This window comes from Tachyglossus aculeatus, chromosome 3, assembly GCF_015852505.1.
Source record: "Tachyglossus aculeatus isolate mTacAcu1 chromosome 3, mTacAcu1.pri, whole genome shotgun sequence".
NCBI classification, from domain to species: Eukaryota; Metazoa; Chordata; class Mammalia; order Monotremata; family Tachyglossidae; genus Tachyglossus; species Tachyglossus aculeatus.
In genome coordinates this window covers 19,124,892-19,146,699 of record NC_052068.1, presented here as the reverse complement: position 1 = coordinate 19,146,699, position 21,808 = coordinate 19,124,892, and the positions used below count along the sequence as shown (strand labels likewise).

The window sequence follows — 21,808 nt, the reverse complement described above, 5'->3', positions numbered from 1 at the left end:
ATCTGTTAAATGGGGATTAAGACTGTGAGCCCCACGTGGGACAACCTGTGTCTAGCCCAGAGCTTAGAACAGTGCTTGGCCCAGAGTAAGCGCATTACAGATACCGTAATTATTATTGTTATGATTTATGTTGGTGCATAGGTGCATCCTGAGTAAGACTGAAGCCCCGTTGCAGCCGAGGAATGGAAGAGCATGGAGTGATCCTTCCCTACCTCTGCTGCCAGAGTCCTTTTGTGGGCAGGAGGAGATCTATCTGGGGGAGTGCTCTGCACACAGTAAGCGCTCAATAAATACGATTGAATGAATGAATGGGGGTTGTGCCCTTATTCATTCATTCATTCAATCGTATTTATTGAGCGCTTACCTTTAGTTACCCAGTTCCTTCCCATCCCTTAACTCTGCCCTGATGCTCAGAGACGGAGGGCAAACTAAATCCCACATGCCGTCTCATTGCAGGATGGAGAATCTCTTTGTGAACCGCTTCATGCACATGTTCCAATCTTCCTGGAGTGACTTTGCTGATTTTGAGAAGATCTTCGTCAAGATCAGCAACACCATTTCCGGTGGGTTTGTCGGTGTCCCCCGGAGACTTAACCTTGTCCTCCCTCTTGCCCGGCACCAGAGGAGATTTGGGCTCCCTAGTCTATCTGACCTCTGAAGGGAAAGAGGTTCTAGAGAGATGCTATCGTTCATTCATTTCATTCATTCAATCCTATTTATTGAGCGCTTACTGTGTGCAGAGCACTGGACTAAGCGCTTGGGAAATACAAGTTGGCAACATATAGAGACGGTCCCTACCCAACAGTGGGCTCACAGTCTAGAAGGGGGAGACAGAGAACAAAACAAAACATGTTAACAAAATAAAATAAATAGAATAAATATGTACAAATAAAATAGAGTAATAAATACGTACAAACATATATACAGGTATACAGCCTGAATATATATACCTATATATACAGGTATACATATATACAGCTATCCTGACTGGAGTTTTCCAGATTAAGACTCTCCCCAAGTAGACTGTAAGCTCCTTGAGAGCAAGGATTCATTCAATCGTATTTATTGAGCACTTACTGTGTGCAGAGCACTGTACTAAGCGCTTGGGAAGTACAAATTGGCAACATATAGACTCGGTCCCTACTCAACAATGGGCTCACAGGCTAGAAAGGGATCATGGGTCATGTTTACCAACTCGTACTCTCCCAAATGTTCAGTACAGTTCTCTACACACAGTAAGTGCTCAATAAATACCATGGATGGATTGATAGAGGGTAAGAAGACAAGGTGCCAAGAAAGGATCAGTTTAAAGACACAAGCAGATAGGTGATGTCCACATAAACCCAAATCCATCCTGAAGCATGTACTAACGTGAACTCAATCAATCAATCGTTTGGCACTTTTTGAGTGAGGAACACTGTAGTAAGTACTTGGGAGAACATGGAATCAAACACACACTGCTATGCTCAAGGAACTAATGATGGAGAAGAAAAAGAGCATCTAAAGTAGTCCTCTATGATTGTATGAACTTGTATTTAATAATTATGGTATTTATTAAGCACTTACTATGTGCCAGGCACGGTATTGCCCTCTAGACTGTATGTTCGTTGTGGGCAGGGATCGTGCCCATTCAATCAATTGTATTTATTGGGTGCTTACTGTGTGCAGAGCACTGTACTGAGCACTCAGGAAAGTACAATGCACATATTGTACTCTCCTGAGTGCTTAGTACAGTGCTCTCTACAGAGTAAGTGCTCAATAAAAATAAATGCTCTTGGCTCTTCCACTTGCCTGCCGTGTGACCTTGGGCAAATATCTTAATTTCGCTGTGCCACTACTTGCATAGGAGGGAGAATAAGTATTGACTCTCCACTTTACAGATGAGGACACTGAGGCACAGAGAAATTAAGGGATTGGCCCGAGGTCACACAGCAGGCAAGTGGAAGAGCCAGGATTAGATCCCAGATCTATTTATTTTATTAATATGTTTTGTTTTGTTGTCTGTCTCCCCCTTCTAGACTGTGAGCCCACTGTTGGGTAGGGACCGTCTCTATATGTTGCCAACTTGTACTTCTCAAGTGCTTAGTACAGTGCTCTGCACACAGTAAGTGCTCAGTAAATGCGATTGAATGAATGAATGAATCTTCTGACTGTTTCCAACCCAATTATCTTGTTTCTACCCCAGCACTTAGTACAGTGCCTGGCACATAGTAAACACTTAATAAATACTCCTATTGTAATGATGATAATAATTCTGAGTCCCAGAACTTCCTATTTGGCCACACTGTTTCTCACTGTGAGTTTCACCCAAAATTCAAGGAAGAGACTGGGGGTGATTTTTGGAGAAGGGAAGAGTTCGTGGGAGCAGAGGTTTCCTCCCATGTTCTCCTTTTTGTTTCCTTTTCTCAGTTCCCTTTATGTTTCCTTTCCCCATTTGTCCAGGGGAATGCAGTAACAGTATTGCTCTGCCTTCCTTCCATCATGGAAACATGAAACCTTTTTGTAATAATAATGATAATAATAACTGTGGTATTTGTTAAGCACTTACTATGTGTCGAACACTGTACTAAGTGCTGTGATAGATAATAATAATAATAATGGTATTTGTTAAGTGCTTACTATGTGCCAAGCACTGTTCTAAGTGCTGGGGTAGCTGCAAGGTATTCAGGTTGTCCCATGTGGAGTTCACAGTCTTAATCCCCATTTTACAGGTGAGGTAACTGAGGCACAGAGAAGTGAAGTGACTTGCCCAAAGTCACACAGCTGATAAGTGGCAGAGCTGGGATTTGAACCCTTGACCTCTGACTCCCAAGCTCCAGCTCTTTCCACTAATAATAATAATAATAATGATGGTTTTGTTAAGTGCTTACTATGTGCAAAGCAGTGTTCTAAGCTCTGGGGGGCTACAAGGTGATCAGGTTGTCCCACATGAGGCTCACAATCTTAATCCCCATTTTACAGATGAGGTAAGTGAGGCACAGAGAAGTTAAGTGACTTGCCCGGAGTCACACAGCTGACAATTGGCGGAGCGGGGATTTGAACCCATGACCTCTGACTCCAAAGCCCTGGCTCTTTCCACTAAGCCATGCTGCTTCTCTTAGATACAAGGCAATTGTGTTGGATAGTCCCCGTCCCACATGGGGCTCACAGTCTTAGTCCCAGATGAGGTAGCTGAGGCCCAGAGAAGTGAAGTGACTTTCCCAAGGTCACACAGCAGACAAGTGGCAGAGCCAGGATTAGAACTCTGGTCCTTTTGATTCCCAGACCCCTGCTCTTTCCACTAGGCCATGCTGCTTGTCTTTTTGTCAGATGTTATAGCCCAAAACAGCAGGTTTATTGGTGTCCCAGACCCAAATGCAGCTTCAATTGTCCCTGACTTGATGTCCCCAGCAGCTGAACTGGTCTACCCAGTCTATCTCAGAGGGTTGAGGGGCCCCATGGGCCTCAACCCCTCTGGGCCGGTCCAGGCCGGGGCCCCTGGCCATCCCCCACCCCAGGGCGGCCACGGACCTCTGCCCTAGCTGAATCCATCAACTCCTAGAAGCAGCGTGGCTCAGTGGAAAGAGCCCGGGCTTTGGAGTCAGAAGTCGTGGGTTCAAATCCCAGCTCCGCCAACTGTCAGCTGTGTGACTTTGGGCAAGTCACTTCACTTCTCTGGGCCTCAGCTCCCTCATCTGTAAAATGGAGATTGACCGTGAGCCCCCTGTGGGACAACCCGATCACCTTGTAACCTCCCCAGCGCTTAAGCGCTTAGAACAGTGCTTTGCGCATAGTAAGCACATCCACCAAGCTAGCTCTCTTCCCCTCTTCAAAGCCCTACTGAGAGCTCACCTCCTCCAGGAGGCCTTCCCAGACTGAACCCCCTCCTTCCTCTTCCCCCCTCCCCGTCCCCCTCCCCTCACGTTACCTCTTTCCCCTCCCCACAGCAGCTGTATATATGTATATATGTTTGTACATCTTTATTACTCTATTTATTTATATTACTTGTACATATTTATTCTATTTATTTTATTTGGTTTATATGTTTTGTTTTGTTGTCTGTCTCCCCCTTCGAGACTGTGAGCCCGCAGTTGGGTAGGGACCGTCTCTATTTGTTGCAAACTTGTACTTCCCAAGTGCTTAGTACAGTGTTCTGCACACAGTAAGCGCTCAATAAATATGATTGAATGAATGAATAAGCGCTTAATAAATGTCATTATCATTATTATTGTTGTTATTATTATCATTATTATTATTATTGTTGTTTTAGAGTATGTGATGCAGCACTGGCAGGAGGACTTCATGTTCGGGTACCAGTTTCTCAATGGATGCAACCCAGTCCTGATCAAGAAGTGTACCAAGCTCCCCGACAAGTTGCCGGTGACCACGCAGATGGTGGAATGCAGCCTGGAGCGGAACCTGACCTTGGAGGAGGAGATCGAGGTACCCCAAAAGATGGCTTTGCTGATGGGGAAGTCTTTATGTCCTAGCAGAAAGGGTATGGGCCTGGGAGTAAGAGGACCCGGGTTCTAATTCCGCCTCCACTACTTACCCACTATTGGACAAACCACTTACCTTCTCTGTGTCTCAGGCTCCTCATCTGGCAATCCCCCTCTCCCTTAGACTGTGCCATATAATAATAATAATAATGGTATTTATTAAGCACTGACTATGTGCAAAGCACTGTTCTAAGCGCTGGGGAGGTTACAAGGTGATCAGGTTGTCCCAAGGGACGTTCACGGTCTTAATCCCCATTTTACAGTTGAGGGAACTGAGGCACAGAGAAGTTGACTTGCCCAAAGTCTCACAGCTGACAGTTGGCGGAGCCGGGATTTGAACTCATGACCTCTGACTCCAAAGCCCGGGCTCTTTCCACTGAGCCATGCTGCTTCATATATAGGAGGAGGACTGGGTCTGACCTATCTTGTATATACCCTGATACTTAGTATAATAATAATGATGGTATTTGTTAAGCATTTACTACGTGCCAAGCACTGTTCTAAGGGCTGGAATAGATACAAGGTAATCAAGTTGTCTCACATGAGGCTCACAGGCTTCATCCCCATTTTACAGATGAGGTAACGGAGGCCCAGAGAAGTTAAGTGACTTGCCCAAAGTCACACAGCTGACAAGTAGCAGAGGCAGGATTAGAACCTAGGACCTCTGACTCCCAAGCCTGTGCTCTTTCCACTAAGCCATGCTAGTATAATAATAGTAATAAAAAGTTATTATTATTATAGCTTGTGGTACATAGTAAGCACTGAACAAATACCATTATTATTATTATCATTATTATTATTATTTTTGTCTCATTCCACCTCTCCTGGACCCTGGCTGGGAGGAAGTTTGGATGGGAGGTGCAGACTTTTTCCAGAAGGAATCCAGAAGTTCAAAAGATGAGCACAGTATTTGGCACCCACTGAGTGCCTAACAGCTTCCATTTTCTTATCGTTATTATTGATATTGAGTAGTAGCGAAGGAGCAGCAAAGAGGAAGAGGTTTTTAGGCGGGGGCAGGTTAGTGAGAGGGACAGGGAGGAGACATCATTTGGGGCCTTTTCAGCCCTGATGGGAAACTCTCAGGTCTCACCAGAAACATGGAATGAACAAAGCCGGGGGGACGAGGGGTCAGCCCATACAGTCCCCCTGGGAGATAGCCCCTTTGGTGATAACTTTGGTACGTGTTAAGCACCTTCTATATGTCAAGCATTGGTCTAAGCACTGGGGCTGTTACAGGACAATTAAGTCCCTAAGTAGGAGGTAGTACAGGTTCCCATTTTGCAGGGAACTGAGTCATAGAGAAGTGAAGTGACTTGCCCAAGTTCACACAACAGACAAGTGGCAGAGCCGGGATTAGAACCCAGGTCCTTTGACTCACAGGCCTGGGCTCTTTCCAGTAGGCCACAGTTCTTCCCCATAGACAGAGCCAAAATTACACTACTTATTTATTCAGTTAGCTATCTAGTCTTTCCCGTTGTGTTACCAGCTGTATCTTGATGTTTCCTCCTTCTCCCACTAAACATAAATAATTTATGTCTGCCAGAGTCCCTATTAGATTATAAGCCCCTTGAGGGTAGGGCATGTGTCTTTTGCCCCCGTTCTATCTTTCTGAGTGCTTAGTACAGTGCTCAGGACACAGTTGGTGCTCAATTAATTGCACGCATTGACTGGGGGTACCTATTTACACCCATTCCCTAGGAAAAATCATTCACTCCCATGGCTTTGATTACCATCTCTATGTGGAAGATTCCCAAATTTACATCTCTAGTTCTTATCTTTCTCATTCTCTGCAGTCTCACATTTCGTCCTGCCTTCAGGATATCTCTACTTGGATTCATTCACTCATTCGCAATTATTAAGCACTACCACTAACACCTCAAAATCAGCATGTTCAAAACAGAACTCCCCATCTTCCCACCCAAATCCACTCTACCCCCTGACTTTTCTGTCACTGTAGACAACATCGCCACTTCCCTGTCTCACAGCTAATAACCTTGACATTATCCTCAACTCATCTCTCTCATTCACCGCGCATATTCAAATCCTGTGGGTTCTACCTTCACAGCACCTTTAGAATCCACCCTTTCCATTCAAACTGCTACCATGCTGATCCCAACACTTATCCTAACCCACCTTGACTACTGCATCCTGCTACTTATTGACTTCCCCGCCTTCGGTCTCTTCCCACTCCAGGCCGTATTTCACTCTTGCTGTTCAAATCGTTTTTCTAAAAAATAATTTAGTCCACATCACCCCTCTCCTCAAAACCCCCCAGAAGTTACCCGCCCATTTCTGAATGGAAAAGAAACTCCTCATGATCAAGTTTGAGACACTCAATCAGTTCTGCCCCTCCTACCTCACCTCGCTACTCTCCCAGCCCGCACACTTTGCTCTTCTAATGCTGACTTTCTCACTGTACCTCGACCTCATCTACCTCACGTCCTCGTCCTTCCTCTAGCTGGGAACATCCTCCCTCTTCATATCTGACAGACGATTACTCTCCCCCACTTCAAAGCCTTATTGAAAGCACATCTCATCCAAGAGGCCTTCCCTGACTAATCCCTCCTTTCCACTTCTCCCACTCCCTTCTGCATTGCCCTGACTTGCTCTCTTTATTCACCCCCCCCACCCAACCCCACAACACTTATGTACATATCTTTAATTAATTTATATTAAAGTCTGTCTCCCCCTTTAGACTGTAACCTTGTTGTGGGCAGGAAATGTGTTTGTTTACTGTTATATCGTACTCTACCAAGCGCTTAGTACAGTGCTGTGCACACAGTGAGTGCTCAATAAATACATCGACTGACTAAGCGCTTGGGAGAGTACAACACAACAGAATTAGCAGGCACGTTTCCTGCCCCTAAGGAGCATACAGCTTAGAGGTCATATTTCTCCTACTAAGCACTTAATAAATACCATAATTATTATTCATTTATTAATTCATTCATTCACTTGTATTTTTTGAGCACTTACTGTGTGCAGAACACTGTACTAAGCGCTTGGGAAGTATTATTATTAGAAATGAGAGGCTGGGCCTAAGTGTCAGGCACCTGGCCCACTCCTTTAATGGCCCATGGCAATCAATAATGCCACTTTATCAGCTTAGGGGTTTTCTTTGAGAGCCCCCGGAGAGCCGCATAGGAGAAGTGAATGTGGTTTTCTGACTTTGTGACCAAAACCTAGTCGCCCAGCATCTGTCTCTGGATTGTTGTCCACGTCATTTGGCGGGACTCTGGCTGCTTCTCTTGGTGTCCAAGTGCATTTCTGCAGGAAGCACTCATAGTTTCCTACCTCCCACTCTGAAAGGCTCCTCAACCCGTAGACAAATGTAACTTCTCCACCCTCACCACCTCTCCCAAACTCAATTCCTCCTCCTCACCTCCCTCACCAAGCAGTGCACCTATTGCGAAGAGTGTGAGATTGGGAGTCAGGAAATGCCTGGGTTCTAGTCCCAACTATTCATTCATTCATTCATATTTATTGAGCGCTTACTGTGCGCAGAGCACTGTACTAAGCGCTTGGGAAGTACAAGTTGGCAACATATAGAGACGGTCCCTACCCAACAGTGGGCTCACAGTCTAGAAGGGGGAGAGAGAAAACAAAACAAAACATATTAACAAAATAAAATAAATAGAATAAATATGTACAAATAAAATAAATAAATAAATAGAGTAATAAATCTGTACAAACATATATACATATGTACAGGTGCTGTGGGGAGGCGAAGGAGGTAAGGCGGGGGGATGGGGGAGGAGGGGGAGAGGAAGGAGGGGGCTCAGTCTGGGAAGGCCTCCTGGAGGAGGTGAGTTCTCAGTAGGGCTTTGAAGGGAGGAAGAGAGCTAGCTTGGCGGATGTGCGGAGGGAGGGAGGGCATTCCAGGCCAGGGGGAGGACGTGGGCTGGGGGTCGATGGTGGGACAGGCGAGAATGAGGCACGGTGAGGAGGTGAGCGGCGGCAGAGGAGCGGAGAGTATGGGCTGGGCTGGAGAAGGAGAGAAGCGAGGTGAGGTAGGAGGGGGCGAGGTGATGGACAGCCTTGAAGACCAGGGTGAGGAGTTTTTGCCTGATGCAAAACTAGGCCACTAAACTACTGTGTGTGACCTTGGGTGAGTCATTTAACCCCTCTGGGCTTTGGTTTCCTCATCTAGAAATGAGTATATCAATACCAGCCCCTCCCTTCATTTCAGGGATGTTTTGAGGCTGAGAGAAGATGATTGATGGCAAAATTACAACATAGTCTTCTCCAGCATACTCTATTTCTCCCTGCTATCCATCTCTCATGGCCCCCTCATCCTTGACCCCCATCTCTCCCTCCAGGTCACCATCTCCCAACCTACTTCTTGGCAGGGATTCAACAATTGTGTTGACTTCTGTTCCGGACACTCTGAATTTGCTCTGCCGAGCAAATTGCTCTCCCCCTCCCCCTCGTCCCCCACTCCATCCCCCCCCATCTTACCTCCTTCCCTTCCGCACAGCACCTGTATATATGTATATATGTTTGTACATATTTATTACTCTATTTATTTATTTATTTATTTATTTTACTTGTACATATCTATTCTATTTATTTTATTTTGTTAGTATGTTTAGTTTTGTTCTCTGTCTCCCCCTCTTAGACTGTGAGCCCACTGTTGGATAGGGACTGTCTCCATATGTTGCCAACTTGGACTTCCCAAGAACTTAGTACAATGCTCTGCACAAAGTAAGTGCTCAATAAATACGATTGATTGATTGATTGATTGAGTGGCAACTCTGCCCTCTGGCAAAGACTTTGCAATTAAACTCGCCAGAAGCTGTGCCGGCTCAGAGGCATAACAACCTCCGGTGTGGCTGAGAACAAACCGGTTGTCAGGCAGTCAGTCACTCAGTCATATTTATTGAGCGCTTACTGTGTGCAGAGCACTGCACTAAGTGCTTGGGAGAGTACAATATAACAGACACATTCCCCACCCACGATGACCACCAAACACACCGAAATCCCAAAGCCAACAGGGACCTCCCACCCCCTCTTAATAATGATAGTAATAATAATAATAATAATAATAATAATAATAATAATAATAATAATGGTATTTGTTAAGCACTTACTATGTGTCAAGCTCTGGTCTAAGCAGTGGGGTAGATAAAAGATAATCAGGTTGAAGACAGTCCCTTTCCCACATAGGGTTCACAGTCTTAATCCCCATTTTTCAGGTAAGGAAACCGAGGCACAGAGAAGTTAAGTGACCTACCCAAGGTCACACAACAGACGTGTCAGAGCTGGGATTAGAACCCAGGTCCTTCCACCTCCCAGGCCCATGTTCTATTTACTAGGCCATGTTGCTTGGCCACATTTTTCGGCTCTAAAGACCTTCAAGTTTCCACCCCCTACCCTGAGATAATTCTGCCCTTTCACAAGCAAATCAAACTTGTACAATCAATCAATCAATCAATCAATCAATCGTATGTATTGAGCGCTTACTGTGTGCAGAGCACTGTACTAAGCGCTTGGGAAGTACAAGTTGGCAGCATATAGAGACAGTCCCTACCCAACAGTGGGCTCATAGTATAGAAGGGGGAGACAGAGAACAAAACCAAACATATTAACAAAATAAAATAAATAGAATAGTTATACACATGTAGAATAAATAAATAAATAGAGTAATAAATATGTACAAACATATATACATATATACAGGTGCTGTGGGGAGGGGAAGGAGGTAAGACGGGGGAGATGGAGAGGAGGACAAGTCGGAGAGGAAGGAGGGGGCTCAGTCTGGGAAGGCCTCCTGGAGGAGGTGAGCTCTCAGTAGGGCCTTGAAGGGAGGAAGAGAGCTAGCTTGGTGGATGGGCAGAGGGAGGGCATTCCAGGCCAGGGGGATGACGTGGCCCAGGGGTCGACAGCGGGACAGGCGAGAACGAGGTACGGTGAGGAGATTAGTGGCAGAGGAGCGGAGGGTGCGGGCTGGGCTGGAGAAGGAGAGAAGGGAGGTGAGGTAGGAGGGGGCGAGGGGATGGAGAGCCTTGAAGCCCAGGGTGAGGAGTTTCTGCCTGATGCGCAGATTGTTTGGTAGCCACTGGAGATTTTTGAGGAGGGGAGTAACATGCCCAGAGCATTTCTGGACAGAGACAATCCGGGCAGCAGCATGAAGTATGGGTTGAAGTGGGGAGAGACACGAGGATGGGAGATCAGAGAGAAGGCTGATGCAGTAGTCCAGACGGGATAGGATGAGAGTTTGAACGAGCAGGGTAGCGGTTGGGATGGAGAGGAAAGGGCGGATCTTGGCAATGTTGCGGAGCTGAGACCGGCAGGTTTTGGTGACGACTTGGATGTGAGGGGTGAATGAGAGAGCGGAGTCGAGGATGACACCAAGGTTGCAGGCTTGTGAGACGGGAAGGATGGCAGTGCTTGGCATCACTTTCCAGGTTTTGGGCACAGGGGCTTCAACTTCTGGGGCTTTGAATCATTGTGGGCACAGAACGTGTCTACCAACTTTGTTGTATTGTACTCCCCCAAACGCTTAGTACAGTGCTATGAACACAGTAAGTCTTCAATAAATACGATTGGTTGATTGATTAATTGATCTGTAGGGACACCTGGTGAGTCAGGGTCATACTGCTAGCCATTCTCACTGCTTGCCAACATCCTAACATTCAAATCTTTATTTTAATTACTTGGTTGGTAAATACTTTTATGTCCACCCCCCTCAATAGAGTGTAAGCCCCTTTGTGGGAGGGAAAGCTCACTTGCTTGTTTTGTATTTCTCAAGCACTTAGTACAGGGCATCACACCTCGGAGATGCTCAGAAAGTGCTATTATTCATTCATTCATTCATTCAATCGTATTTATTGAGCACTTACTGCGTGCAGAGCACTGTACTAAGTGCTTGGGAAGTACAAGTTGGCAACATATAGAGACGGTCCCTACCCAATAGCGGGCTCACAGTCTAGAAGGGGGAGACAGACAACAAAACAAAACATATAAACAAAATAAAATAAATAGAATAAATATGTACAAATAAAATAAAACAAAATATTACTACCCCTACTATTTCTACATGAAGATTAGAGGGAAGAAAAGGCAGGAAAAAGGGGGACAGAATTGAGGGAGAGGCAGGCATGCGTGCATATACACATATGCACACCTACACAAACACACACACCGATCTCTCATTCATTCAGTCATATTTATTGAGCGCTTATTGGGTGCAGAGCACCATACTAAGTGCTTGGAAGAGTACAATATGACAATAAACGGACACATTCCTTGTCCACAACGAGCTTACAGTCTACAGGAGGAGACGGACATTAATATAATGGAATAAATTACAGATATCTATATTACTACTGTAGGGCTGGGGGGGGGGGAATGAATGAAGGGGGCTAGTCAGGGTGACACAGAAGGGAGAGGGTGAAGAGGAAAGGAGGGCTTAGTCAGGGAAGGCCTCTTGGAGGAGATGGGCCTTCAATAAGGCTTTGAAGGGAGAGAGAGTCATTGCATTGGTCAAGATACAAGGAGGGAGAGCACTGGCTCTTTCCCCTCATTGCCCAGTTGAGTCTGCACTCAATAATCTTCACTTTCTCTCTTCCAACTCCTTTCTAGACCTACACAGTTTGGATTTTGTTCCTTTCACCTGGCTGGCCTCCTTCTGGCCAGCTATGATGTTGTATTTTCATTTCTAATCCACTTTGATCTCTCTCTGCTTCTTTTGAGGCACTGACAACCCTCTTCTTTGAAACCCTCCGGTTTTGTTTTATGTGGTCACAATGTTCTGATTCTTATCCTGCTTCACCAACTGCTTCTTCTTGGTGGCTTTGGCCAACTCTTCTTCCTCATTTCACCCCACCCTCACCGCTTGCTCGCTCTATGCCCTTGGGGAGCTCATCAGTTCTCATGTTTGTTTAAATACCACCTCTCTCCAAATCTCCAGCTCTCCATCTCTGCCTTCTTGCCTACCTTACAATCCCTCATCAGGAGCAACTGGACTATTGGCTGACGTCTAAACTGAACTCCTTATTTCCTCCTAAACCTTTCCCTCTTCTGAACTTTTCATCAGGTCAACTTTCCCTGTCTTGTAAACATGCAACCTTGGTTACTTTTAACTTTGCTTTCTTTTATTTCTTTGCTCCTCCTTTCCCATTTCCCTCTCCTTTTCTCAACCCCTCCCTCCCTTAAGTCCTGTCTTTTCTTCCTGGGTAATATTTCATAAATATGCCCCTTCCTCTCATCTTGGGGGTAGTAGTTGTAATGAGATGATAATAATAATGACAGGGTATTTGTTAAGCATTTATTATGTTCCAAGCACTGGGCTAGCTGTTGGGGTGGATACAATACAATACCAACAAATAATAATAATAGTAATAATTGTTGTATTTGTTAAGCACTAACTATGTACCAGGCACTGTACTAACTGCTGGAGTGAATACAGGCAAATCAAAATGGGTCGGACACAGTCCCTGTCCCATGAGGGGCTCACAGTCTCAATCCCCATTTTACAGATGAGGTCACTGAGGCAGAGAGAAGTGAAGTGACTGCTCCAGTCACACAGCAGTCAAGGGGCAGAGCCAGGACTGGAATCCATGACCTACAGTTCCTGTCCGACTGGGAGAGGGGAGGGAGAATGGGTATTTCACTCCCACTTGACAGATGAGGAAACTGAGGCATAGAGAAGCCACATGGAAAGAGCTTTTGGAAAGAGCACAGGGCCTGTCAGAAGAACAGGGTTCTCATCCTGTCACTGCAACTCTCCTGCTGTGTGACCTTGGGCAAGTCACTTAACTGATTTGGGCCACAGTTTCCTCATCTGGAAAATGGGGAAGCAATTCCTGTTCTCCCTCCGCATTAGACAATTATTCTTCCCCAACTTCAAAGCCTTATTGAAGGCACATCTCCTCCAAGAGGCCTTCCCAGACTAAGCCCCACTTTTCCTCATCTCCCATTCCCTTCTACGTCCCCCTGACTTGCTCCCTTTGCTCTTCCCCACCGTCCCATCCCCACGGCACTTATGTATTTACCTGTCATTTTATTTATTTGTATTGATGTCTGTCTCCTCCCTCTAGACTGTGAGTTCATTGTGGGCAGGCAATGTCACTGTTTATTGTTGTATTGTACTTCCCCAAGCATTTATTACAGTGCAGTGCACACAGTAAGTGCTTAATAAATCCGATTGAATAAATGAATGAGACTGTGAGCCCTATATGGGACTGCTTCTGACCTAATTTTCTTGTATCTACCCACGCACTTAGGACAGTACTTGCCACATAATAATCGATCAATCATTCAATTAATCAGTTGTATTTGTCGAGCCCTTACTGCGTGCAGAACACCGTACTAAGCAATTGGGAGTATACAACAGAGATGGTAGACCTGTTCCCTGCCTGTAACGTGCTCACAGTCAAGAGGGGGAAACAGACATTACTATAAATAAATAAATTATGGATAATAATAATAATAATAATCAGGATATTTGTTAAGCACTTACTAGGTGCCAAGCACTGTTCTAAATGCTGGGGCAGATACAAGGTCAGCAGGTTGTCCCACTTGAGGCTCCCAGTCTTAATCCCCATTTTGCAGATGAGGTAACTGAGGCACAGAGAAGCTAAGTGACTTGCCCAAAGTCAAACAGCTGACAAGTGGTGGAGTCGGGATTAGAACCCACAACCTCTGACTCCCAAGCCCGGGCTCTTTCCACTAAGCCACTCTGCCAACAATGTACATAAGTGATGTGGGGCTGAGGGAGGGGTGAATAAAGGGAGCAAAACCAAGTGCAAGGGTGATGCAGAAGGGAGTGAGTGCTGAATACTCTTATCATTATTATTGTTGTTGTTGCTGTTATTAAGTCAAGTGACTTACCCAAGGTCACACAGCCAGTGATAGAGAAGGCCTTTAAAATCCAGGTCCCCTGACTCCTGGTCTTTTGTGCTTTCCATTAGGCCATGTGACTTCCCCTTGAATATTTTTCCCTTCATTTAGCCAACCTCAACCCTCCTCAGATTTCAAAAAGGCCATACTTACCAGGACATATCCCCTACTTCCTCATTATGCCACCCTGCAGTCTTCTCAGAACTCATGTAGCAATTTAGGGTCCTCTTTGTTGTTTACTATTTATCTATGTGATTGTCACTTAGTATGTGAGAGTCAATCGATCCGTGGTTTTTATTGAGGGCTTACTGCATGCAGAGCACTGTACTAAAGCTCCTGGGAGAGTACAACAGAGTTGGTAGACGGATGCAGTAATCAAATAACGAATAAATTAAATTTCGGATATGTGCATAAGTGCTGTGGGTGCTTAATACAGTGCCTGGCATCACTGTAAGCATTTAAGAAATGCCAAAGGGATTATTATCTCATCATCATTCATTCAAATGTATTTATTGAGCACTTACTGTGTGCAGAGTGCTGTACATTGAAGATGTGGAGAACAATGATCTGCCATATAGGAGTAGGTTGCTATTATCGGCTTGACGTGTGCGGCCTGGGTGGAAGGTGGGATAGGTAGGGACCGTCTCTACATGTTGCCAACTTGTACTTCCCAAGCGCTTAGTACAGTGCTCTGCACACAGTAAGCACTCAATAAACACGATTGAATGGATGAATAGGTAGTGTGGTTTAGTGGAAAGAGCACAGGCTCAGGAGTCAGAAGTCATGGCTTCAAATCCTGCCTCTGCCACTTGTCAGCTGTGTGACTTTGGGCAAGTCACTTCACTTCTCTGTGCCTCAGTTACCTCATCTGTAAAATGGGGATTAAAACTGTGAGCCCCCTCCGTGGGACAACCTGATCACCTTGTAACTTCCCCAGCGCTTAGAACGGTGCTTTGCACATAGTAAGCGCTTAACAAATGCCAACATTATTATTATTATTATTCTCCATGCCTCAGTTACGTCATCTGTAAAACGGGGATGAAGGCTGCGAGGCCCACATGGGATGACCTGATAACCTTGTATCTAGCGCTGAGAACATTCATTCATTCAGTCAGTCGTTATTTATTGAGCAGTTACTGTGTGCAGAGCACTGTACTAAGTGCTTGGAAAGTACAGTTTGGCAACAGTGCTTGGCACATAGTAAGCACTTAACAAATACCATTATTATTATTATTATAGATAGAGGAGAGAGCTGACAAGTGCCTCAAAACCGGTGGGGAGGGGTTTCTACTTGATGAAGAGAGGTATGGGCAACCCTTGCGGGTTTTCGAAGAGCTAGGAGACATATGCAGAACGATGTATTAGAAAAATTTGCACTCCGCGACTTTTCTTCTGACTCCATGTTACACTCTATCCAGATGGACACGCAGTGTAGGAAGAAAATTCCCTAGATCTCCCCCCCTTCTCCCCCTCGTCCCCCTCTCCATCCCCCCCATCTTACCTCCTTCCCTTCCCCACAGCATCTGTATATATGTATATATGTTTGTACATATTTATTACTCTATTTATTTTACTTGTACATATCTATTCTATTTATTTTATTTTGTTAGTATGTTTGGTTTTGTTCTCTGTCTCCCCCTTTTAGACTGTGAGCCCACTGTTGGGTAGGGACTGTCTCTATATGTTGCCAACTTGTACTTCCCAAGCGCTTCGTACAGTGCTCTGCACACAGTAAGTGCTCAATAAATACAATTGATTGATTGATTGATTAGATCTGCCATTTCATTCCAGCCAAAATGCAAAGTGAAAATGTACCATCGGGAATGCACGAGAAGCACCATGGCTTAGTGGAAAGAGTGGAAGGATAGGGAGTGAGAGGACCTGGGTTTAGCTGCTTAATAATAGTAATAATAATAATAATAATAATAATAATAATAATAATAGTGTTTGTTAAGCGCTTACTATGTGCAAAGCAGTGTTCTAAGTGCTGGGGAGTTTACAAGGTGATAAGGTTGTCCCACGTGGGGCTCACAGTCTTAATCCCCATTTTACAGATGAGGGAACTGAGGTACAGAGAAGTGACTTGCCCAAACTCACACAGCTGACAAGTGGCAGAGCCAGGATTTCAACCAATGATCTGACTCCAAAACCTGTGCTCTTTCCACTGAGCCATGCTGCTTGTCTGCTGTGTGATCCTGGGCAAGCCACATCACTTCTCTGTGCCTCAGTTCCCTCACCTGTAAAATGTGGATGGAGACCGTGAGCCCCACGAGGATCGTGGATGACTTGATTTGCTTGCATCCACCCCGGCGCTTAGCACAGTGCCTGGCACATAGTAAGCGTTTAACAAAGACCAGTCACACCCCCAGAAAACTAGGTGTAGAAAGCTCTGAGCTTGCTTGTGCTCTCTCTCTTCCTCTTTCCCTATAAAGCCTTCGTCGGGTTCAAAGAAGAGGATGCCTGTGGTGAGATGAGCCTATTATCAGTTTGTGCAAGTAGAGCTGATCAAGCCGATAAGGCCAATGTGTAACCAACAATCTCTCTGATATCACATTCACTTGAATATTTCCCCTTGCTGAACTGTCGCTCTTCTTCCCGCAGAGCTTGGCCCCATTTCACTTTTCTCGTTCAGTTTCCAAAGACCCTATGGATTAGTTAAAAATAGTAGCATGGTCTAATAATAATGATGGCATTTATTAAGCACTTACGATGTGCAAAGCACTGTTCTAAGCGCTGGGGAGGTTACAAGGAGATCAGGTTGTCCCACGGGGGGCTCACAGTCTTAATCCCCATTTTACAGATGAGGGAACTGAGGCCCAGAGAAGTGAAGTGACTTGCCCAAAGTCACACAGCTGACAGTTGGCGGAGCCGGGATTTGAACCCATGACCTCTGACTCCAAAGCCCGGGCTCTTTCCACTGAGCCACGCTGCCTCAAGGTCTAATGGGAAGAGCCTAGGCTGGAGACTCAGGAGTCATGGATTCTGATCCTGGCTGATTCTGATTCTGATTCTGATCAAATCCTGATCCATTTGTCTTCCATGTGATCTTGGATTTTGTTCCTTTCACCTGGCTGGCCTCCTTCTGGCCAGATATAATGTTGTATTTTCATTTCTGATCCACTTCGATCTCTCTCTGCTTCTTTTGAGACATTGACAACCCTCTTCTTTGAAACCCTCTGGTTTTGTTTTATGTGTTTTAGTCTGGGAAGGCCTCTTGGAGGGGATGTGCCTTCAATAAGGCTTTGAAGTTGGGGAAGAATAATTGTCTAATGGGGAGGGAGAACAGGAATTGCATCCCCACTTTCCAGATGAGGAAACTGTGGCCCAAATCAGTTAAGTGACTTGCCCAAGGTCACACAACAGGCGAGTGGCAGGATGAGAACCCTGTTCTTCTGAAAGGCCCTGTGCTCTTTCCAAAAGCTCTTTCCATGCAGCTTTTCTATCTCTTAGTTTCCTCATCTGTCAAGTGGGAGTGAAATACGTGTTCTCCCTCCCCTCTCCCAGTCAGACAGGAACTGTAATAATAATAATGTTGGTATTTGTTAAGCGCTTACTATGTGCAAAGCACTGTTCTAAGCGCTAGGGTAGATACAAGGTAATCAGGTTGTCCCATGTGGGGCTCACAGTCTTCATCCCCATTTTACAGATGAGGGAACTGAGGCCCAGATCTTGGGCACATTCTTTAATTTTGCTATGCCTCAGTTTCATCAGAAGCAGCGTGGTTCAGTGGAAAGAGCACGGGCTTGGGAGTCAGAGGTCATAAGTTCTAATCCTGGCTCCGCCACTTGTCTGCTCTGTGACTTTGGGCAAGTCACTTAACTTCTCTGGGCCTCAGTTACCTCATCTGTAAAATGGGGATTAAGACTGTGAGCCCCATGTGGGACAACCTGATTACCTCGCATCCCCCCAGCGCTTAGACCAGTGCTTTGCACATAGTAAGCGCTTAACAAAAACCATCATCATCATCATCATCATCATCTGTTCTCCCTCGCCCATAGAATGCGAGCCCCATGAGAGAGTGGGACAGGGACTGTTTCTGATCTGACTTCAGCTACCCAGTGCTTGGCATGTAGTATGCCCTAACAATTATTATTATTATTATTATTATTGTTATTATTATTATTATTATCACTACTACTATTAAGTGACTCGCCCAAAGTCACATAGGAGACAAGTGACTGAGCTGGGATGAGAACCCAGGTTTCCTGACTCCCAATTTTGTGTTCTTTCTACTAGGTCCTGCTGCTTTTCAACACTCTTAACCACTATATGCCTCAGTTTCCTCATCTGTAAAGAGGAGATAACATAACTGCTCCTTCTACCGCTTAGACTGTGAGTCCCAACCAGGGCAGGGACAGTGTCTGATATGTTTGCCCCAGTGCTTAGCCCAATACTTTTTTTGTGGTATTTGGTAAGTGCTTACTATGTGTCAAACACTCTTCTAAATGCTGGGCTATATATAGGTAAATTAGTTTGGACACAGTCCCCTGTCCCACATGGGATTCACAGCCTAAGTAGAAGGGAGAACAGGTATTGAAGTCCCATTTTACAGTTGAGGGAACTGAGGCATAGAGAAGTTAAGTGACTTACCCAACGTCATACTTGGAGCTGGGATTAGAAACTGGGTTTTTCAGACTCCTATGCCCAGAAAAGCAGCGTGGCCTAGTGGAAAGAGCACAGGCCTGGAGTCAGAGGACATGGGTTCTAATCCTGGCCCCACCACTTACCTGCTGAGTGACCTTGGGCCAGTCACTTCACTTCTCTGTGCCTCAGTTTCTTCATCTGCAAAATGGGGATTCCATACCTCTTCTCCTTCCTACTTAGACTGGGAGCCCCATGTGGGACATGGTCTGTGCCCGACCTGAATAACTTGTATCTACCCTAGCTCTTAGAACAGTGCTCGTCACATAGTAATCACTAAACAAATAATAATAATAATGATGGCATCTGTTAAGCGCTTACTATGTGCAAAGCACTGTTCTAAGCTCTGGGGGGGATACAAGGTGCTCAGGTCCCATGTGGGGCTCACAGTCTTAATCCTCATTTCACAGACAAGGTAACTGAGGCTCAGAGAAGTTAAGTGACTTGCCCAAGGTCACACAGCAGACATATGGTGGAGCTGGGATTCGAACCCATGACCTCCGACTCCCAAGCCCGTGCTATTTCCACTGAGCCACGCTGCTTCTCATATACCATTATTATCATTATTAAGTGCTTAACAAATACCCTAGTTGTTATTATTTCCATAAGACCATGCTGCTTTGGCACATAGCAAGTGCTTAATAAATATCTAATATTAGTATTATTATTATGAAGCTCACTGTGAAAGGGAATATGTCTTGTTTATTGTTGTACTGTACTCTCCCAAGGGCTTAGTACGGGACTCCACACACAGTAAGTGCTGAATCGATACAATTGAATGAACAAGTGATTATTATTCATGCATTCTCAGTCCTGTCTGGCTGTTTCATTTTGGGGGGCTACCATTCACCTTTCCTGTCTGAGAGCTCTCTGGACATGCGGCCACCTCTTATGTCCCACAGCAAGGGAACATCTTCATAGTGGACTTTGAGCTCCTGGACGGCATCGATGCCAACAAAACAGATCCGTGCACTCTGCAGTACCTGGCGGCTCCCATCTGCCTGCTCTACAAAAACCTGGAGAACAAGATCATCCCCATTGCCATCCAGGTAGGCCCCCTCGGCCCGCGGCCGCCCACCCACCTCCAGAGCAAACAAAAACTACTCACCACTGGCTTGAAAGCTGTCTCCCCCTCGTCCCCCTCTCCATCCACCCCATCTTACCTCCTTCCCTTCCCCACAGCACCTGTATATATGTATATAAGTTTGTACGTATTTATTACTCTATTTATTTATTTATTTTACTTGTACATATGTATTCTATTTATTTTATTTTGTTAGTATGTTTGGTTTTGTTCTCTGTCTCCCCCTTTTAATAACAATAATAATGATGGCATTTATTAAGCGCTTACTATGTGCAAAGCACTGTTCTAAGTGCTGGGGAGTTTTTACAAGGTGATCAGGTTGCCCCACGGGGGGCTCACAGTCTTAAGCCCCATTTTACAGATGAGGGAACTGAGGCCCAGAGAAGTGAAGTGACTTGCCCAAAGTCACACAGCTGACAAGTGGCGGAGCCGGGATTTGAACCGATGACCTCTGACTCCAAAGCCCGGGCTCTTTGGACTGTGAACCCACTGTTGGGTAGGGACTGTCTCTATATGTTGCTAACTTGTACTTCCCAAGCGCTTAGTATAGTGCTCTGCACACAGTAAGCACTCAATAAATATGATTGATTGATTGATTGATTGATTGATCCCCTTGCCCCCTCTTAACCTCACCTCGCTTTTCTCCCTCTACATCCCAGCCCGCACACTCCACTTTTCTGATGCTGACCTTCTCACTCTGCCTCCATCTCACCTGTCTCATCCCCGACCCCTGACCCACGTCATTCATTCATTTGATCGTATTTATTGAGCGCTTACTGTGTGCAGAGCACTGCACTATCCCTACGCAACAACGGGCTCACAGTCTAGAAGAGTGGACACAGACAACAAAACAAACAAACATGAAACAACAGTTTCATGTTGAGGAGAATCCTTGGACGAGGAGGGGAGACTTAAAAAATCCTTGAGTTCACCTGTCCTTTAGCCAATGAAATGGCCATTAATAATGATGATGGCATTTGTTAAGCGCTTACTATGTGCAAAGCACTGTTCTAAGTGCTGGGGAGGATACAAGGTGATCAGGTTGTCCCACATGGTGCTCACAGTCTTAATCCCCATTAAGTCGAGAGGCATCAATAGCATCAAAATAGATAAATAGAATTATAGATATATACACATCATTAATAAAATAAATAGAATAATAAATATATGCAAATATACACAAGTGCTGTTATCAGCCTGTCAACCGTATTTATTGAGCGCTTAGGGGGTGCAGAGCAATGTTGTAAGCATTTGGGAGATTCGATATAGCGATAAACAGACCCAGCCCCTGCCCACAAAGATTACAGGGTGCCCCTCAAACCAGGAACCTCTTCCCGCTCTCATAATCACCCAGAATCAAGAACAGGTGTCCTCCTTGGGGGATTTTTTTTTTTGTCCCAGAACAGATCGCTGGGCCAAGGCCACTTATTTGGAAGAGTTTTTGAGGTCTTTAGTTTCATGTTGAGTAGAATCTTTGGACAAGGAGGGGAGACTTAAAAAAAATCCTTGAGTTCACCTGTCCTTTAGCCAATGGAATGGCCATTAATAATGATGATGGCATTTGTTAAGCGCTTACTATGTGCAAATCAATCAATCAATCAATCATATTTATCAAGCGCTTACTGTGTGCAGAGCACTGTACTAAGCTCTTGGGAAGTACAAGTTGGCAACACATAGAGACAGTCCCTACCCAACAGTGGGCTCACTGTCTAGAAGGGGGAGAAAGTGCAAAGCACTGTTCTAAGCGCTGGGGGGGACCAGG

General features: G+C 45.3%; 1 protein-coding gene across 2 annotated transcripts in view; it reads left to right on the top strand.

The window, feature by feature from the left end:
• Window positions 1-21,808, top strand: part of ALOX5 (arachidonate 5-lipoxygenase) — a 98,477-nt gene that overhangs the window by 59,798 nt on the left and 16,871 nt on the right. For both annotated transcript variants that reach the window (XM_038743804.1, XM_038743803.1), the window contains exons 5-7: window positions 457-563; window positions 4,250-4,422; window positions 19,865-20,011. In XM_038743804.1, the coding sequence (XP_038599732.1) occupies window positions 457-563; window positions 4,250-4,422; window positions 19,865-20,011 (427 nt within the window). The remainder of the gene's footprint in view (window positions 1-456; window positions 564-4,249; window positions 4,423-19,864; window positions 20,012-21,808) is intronic.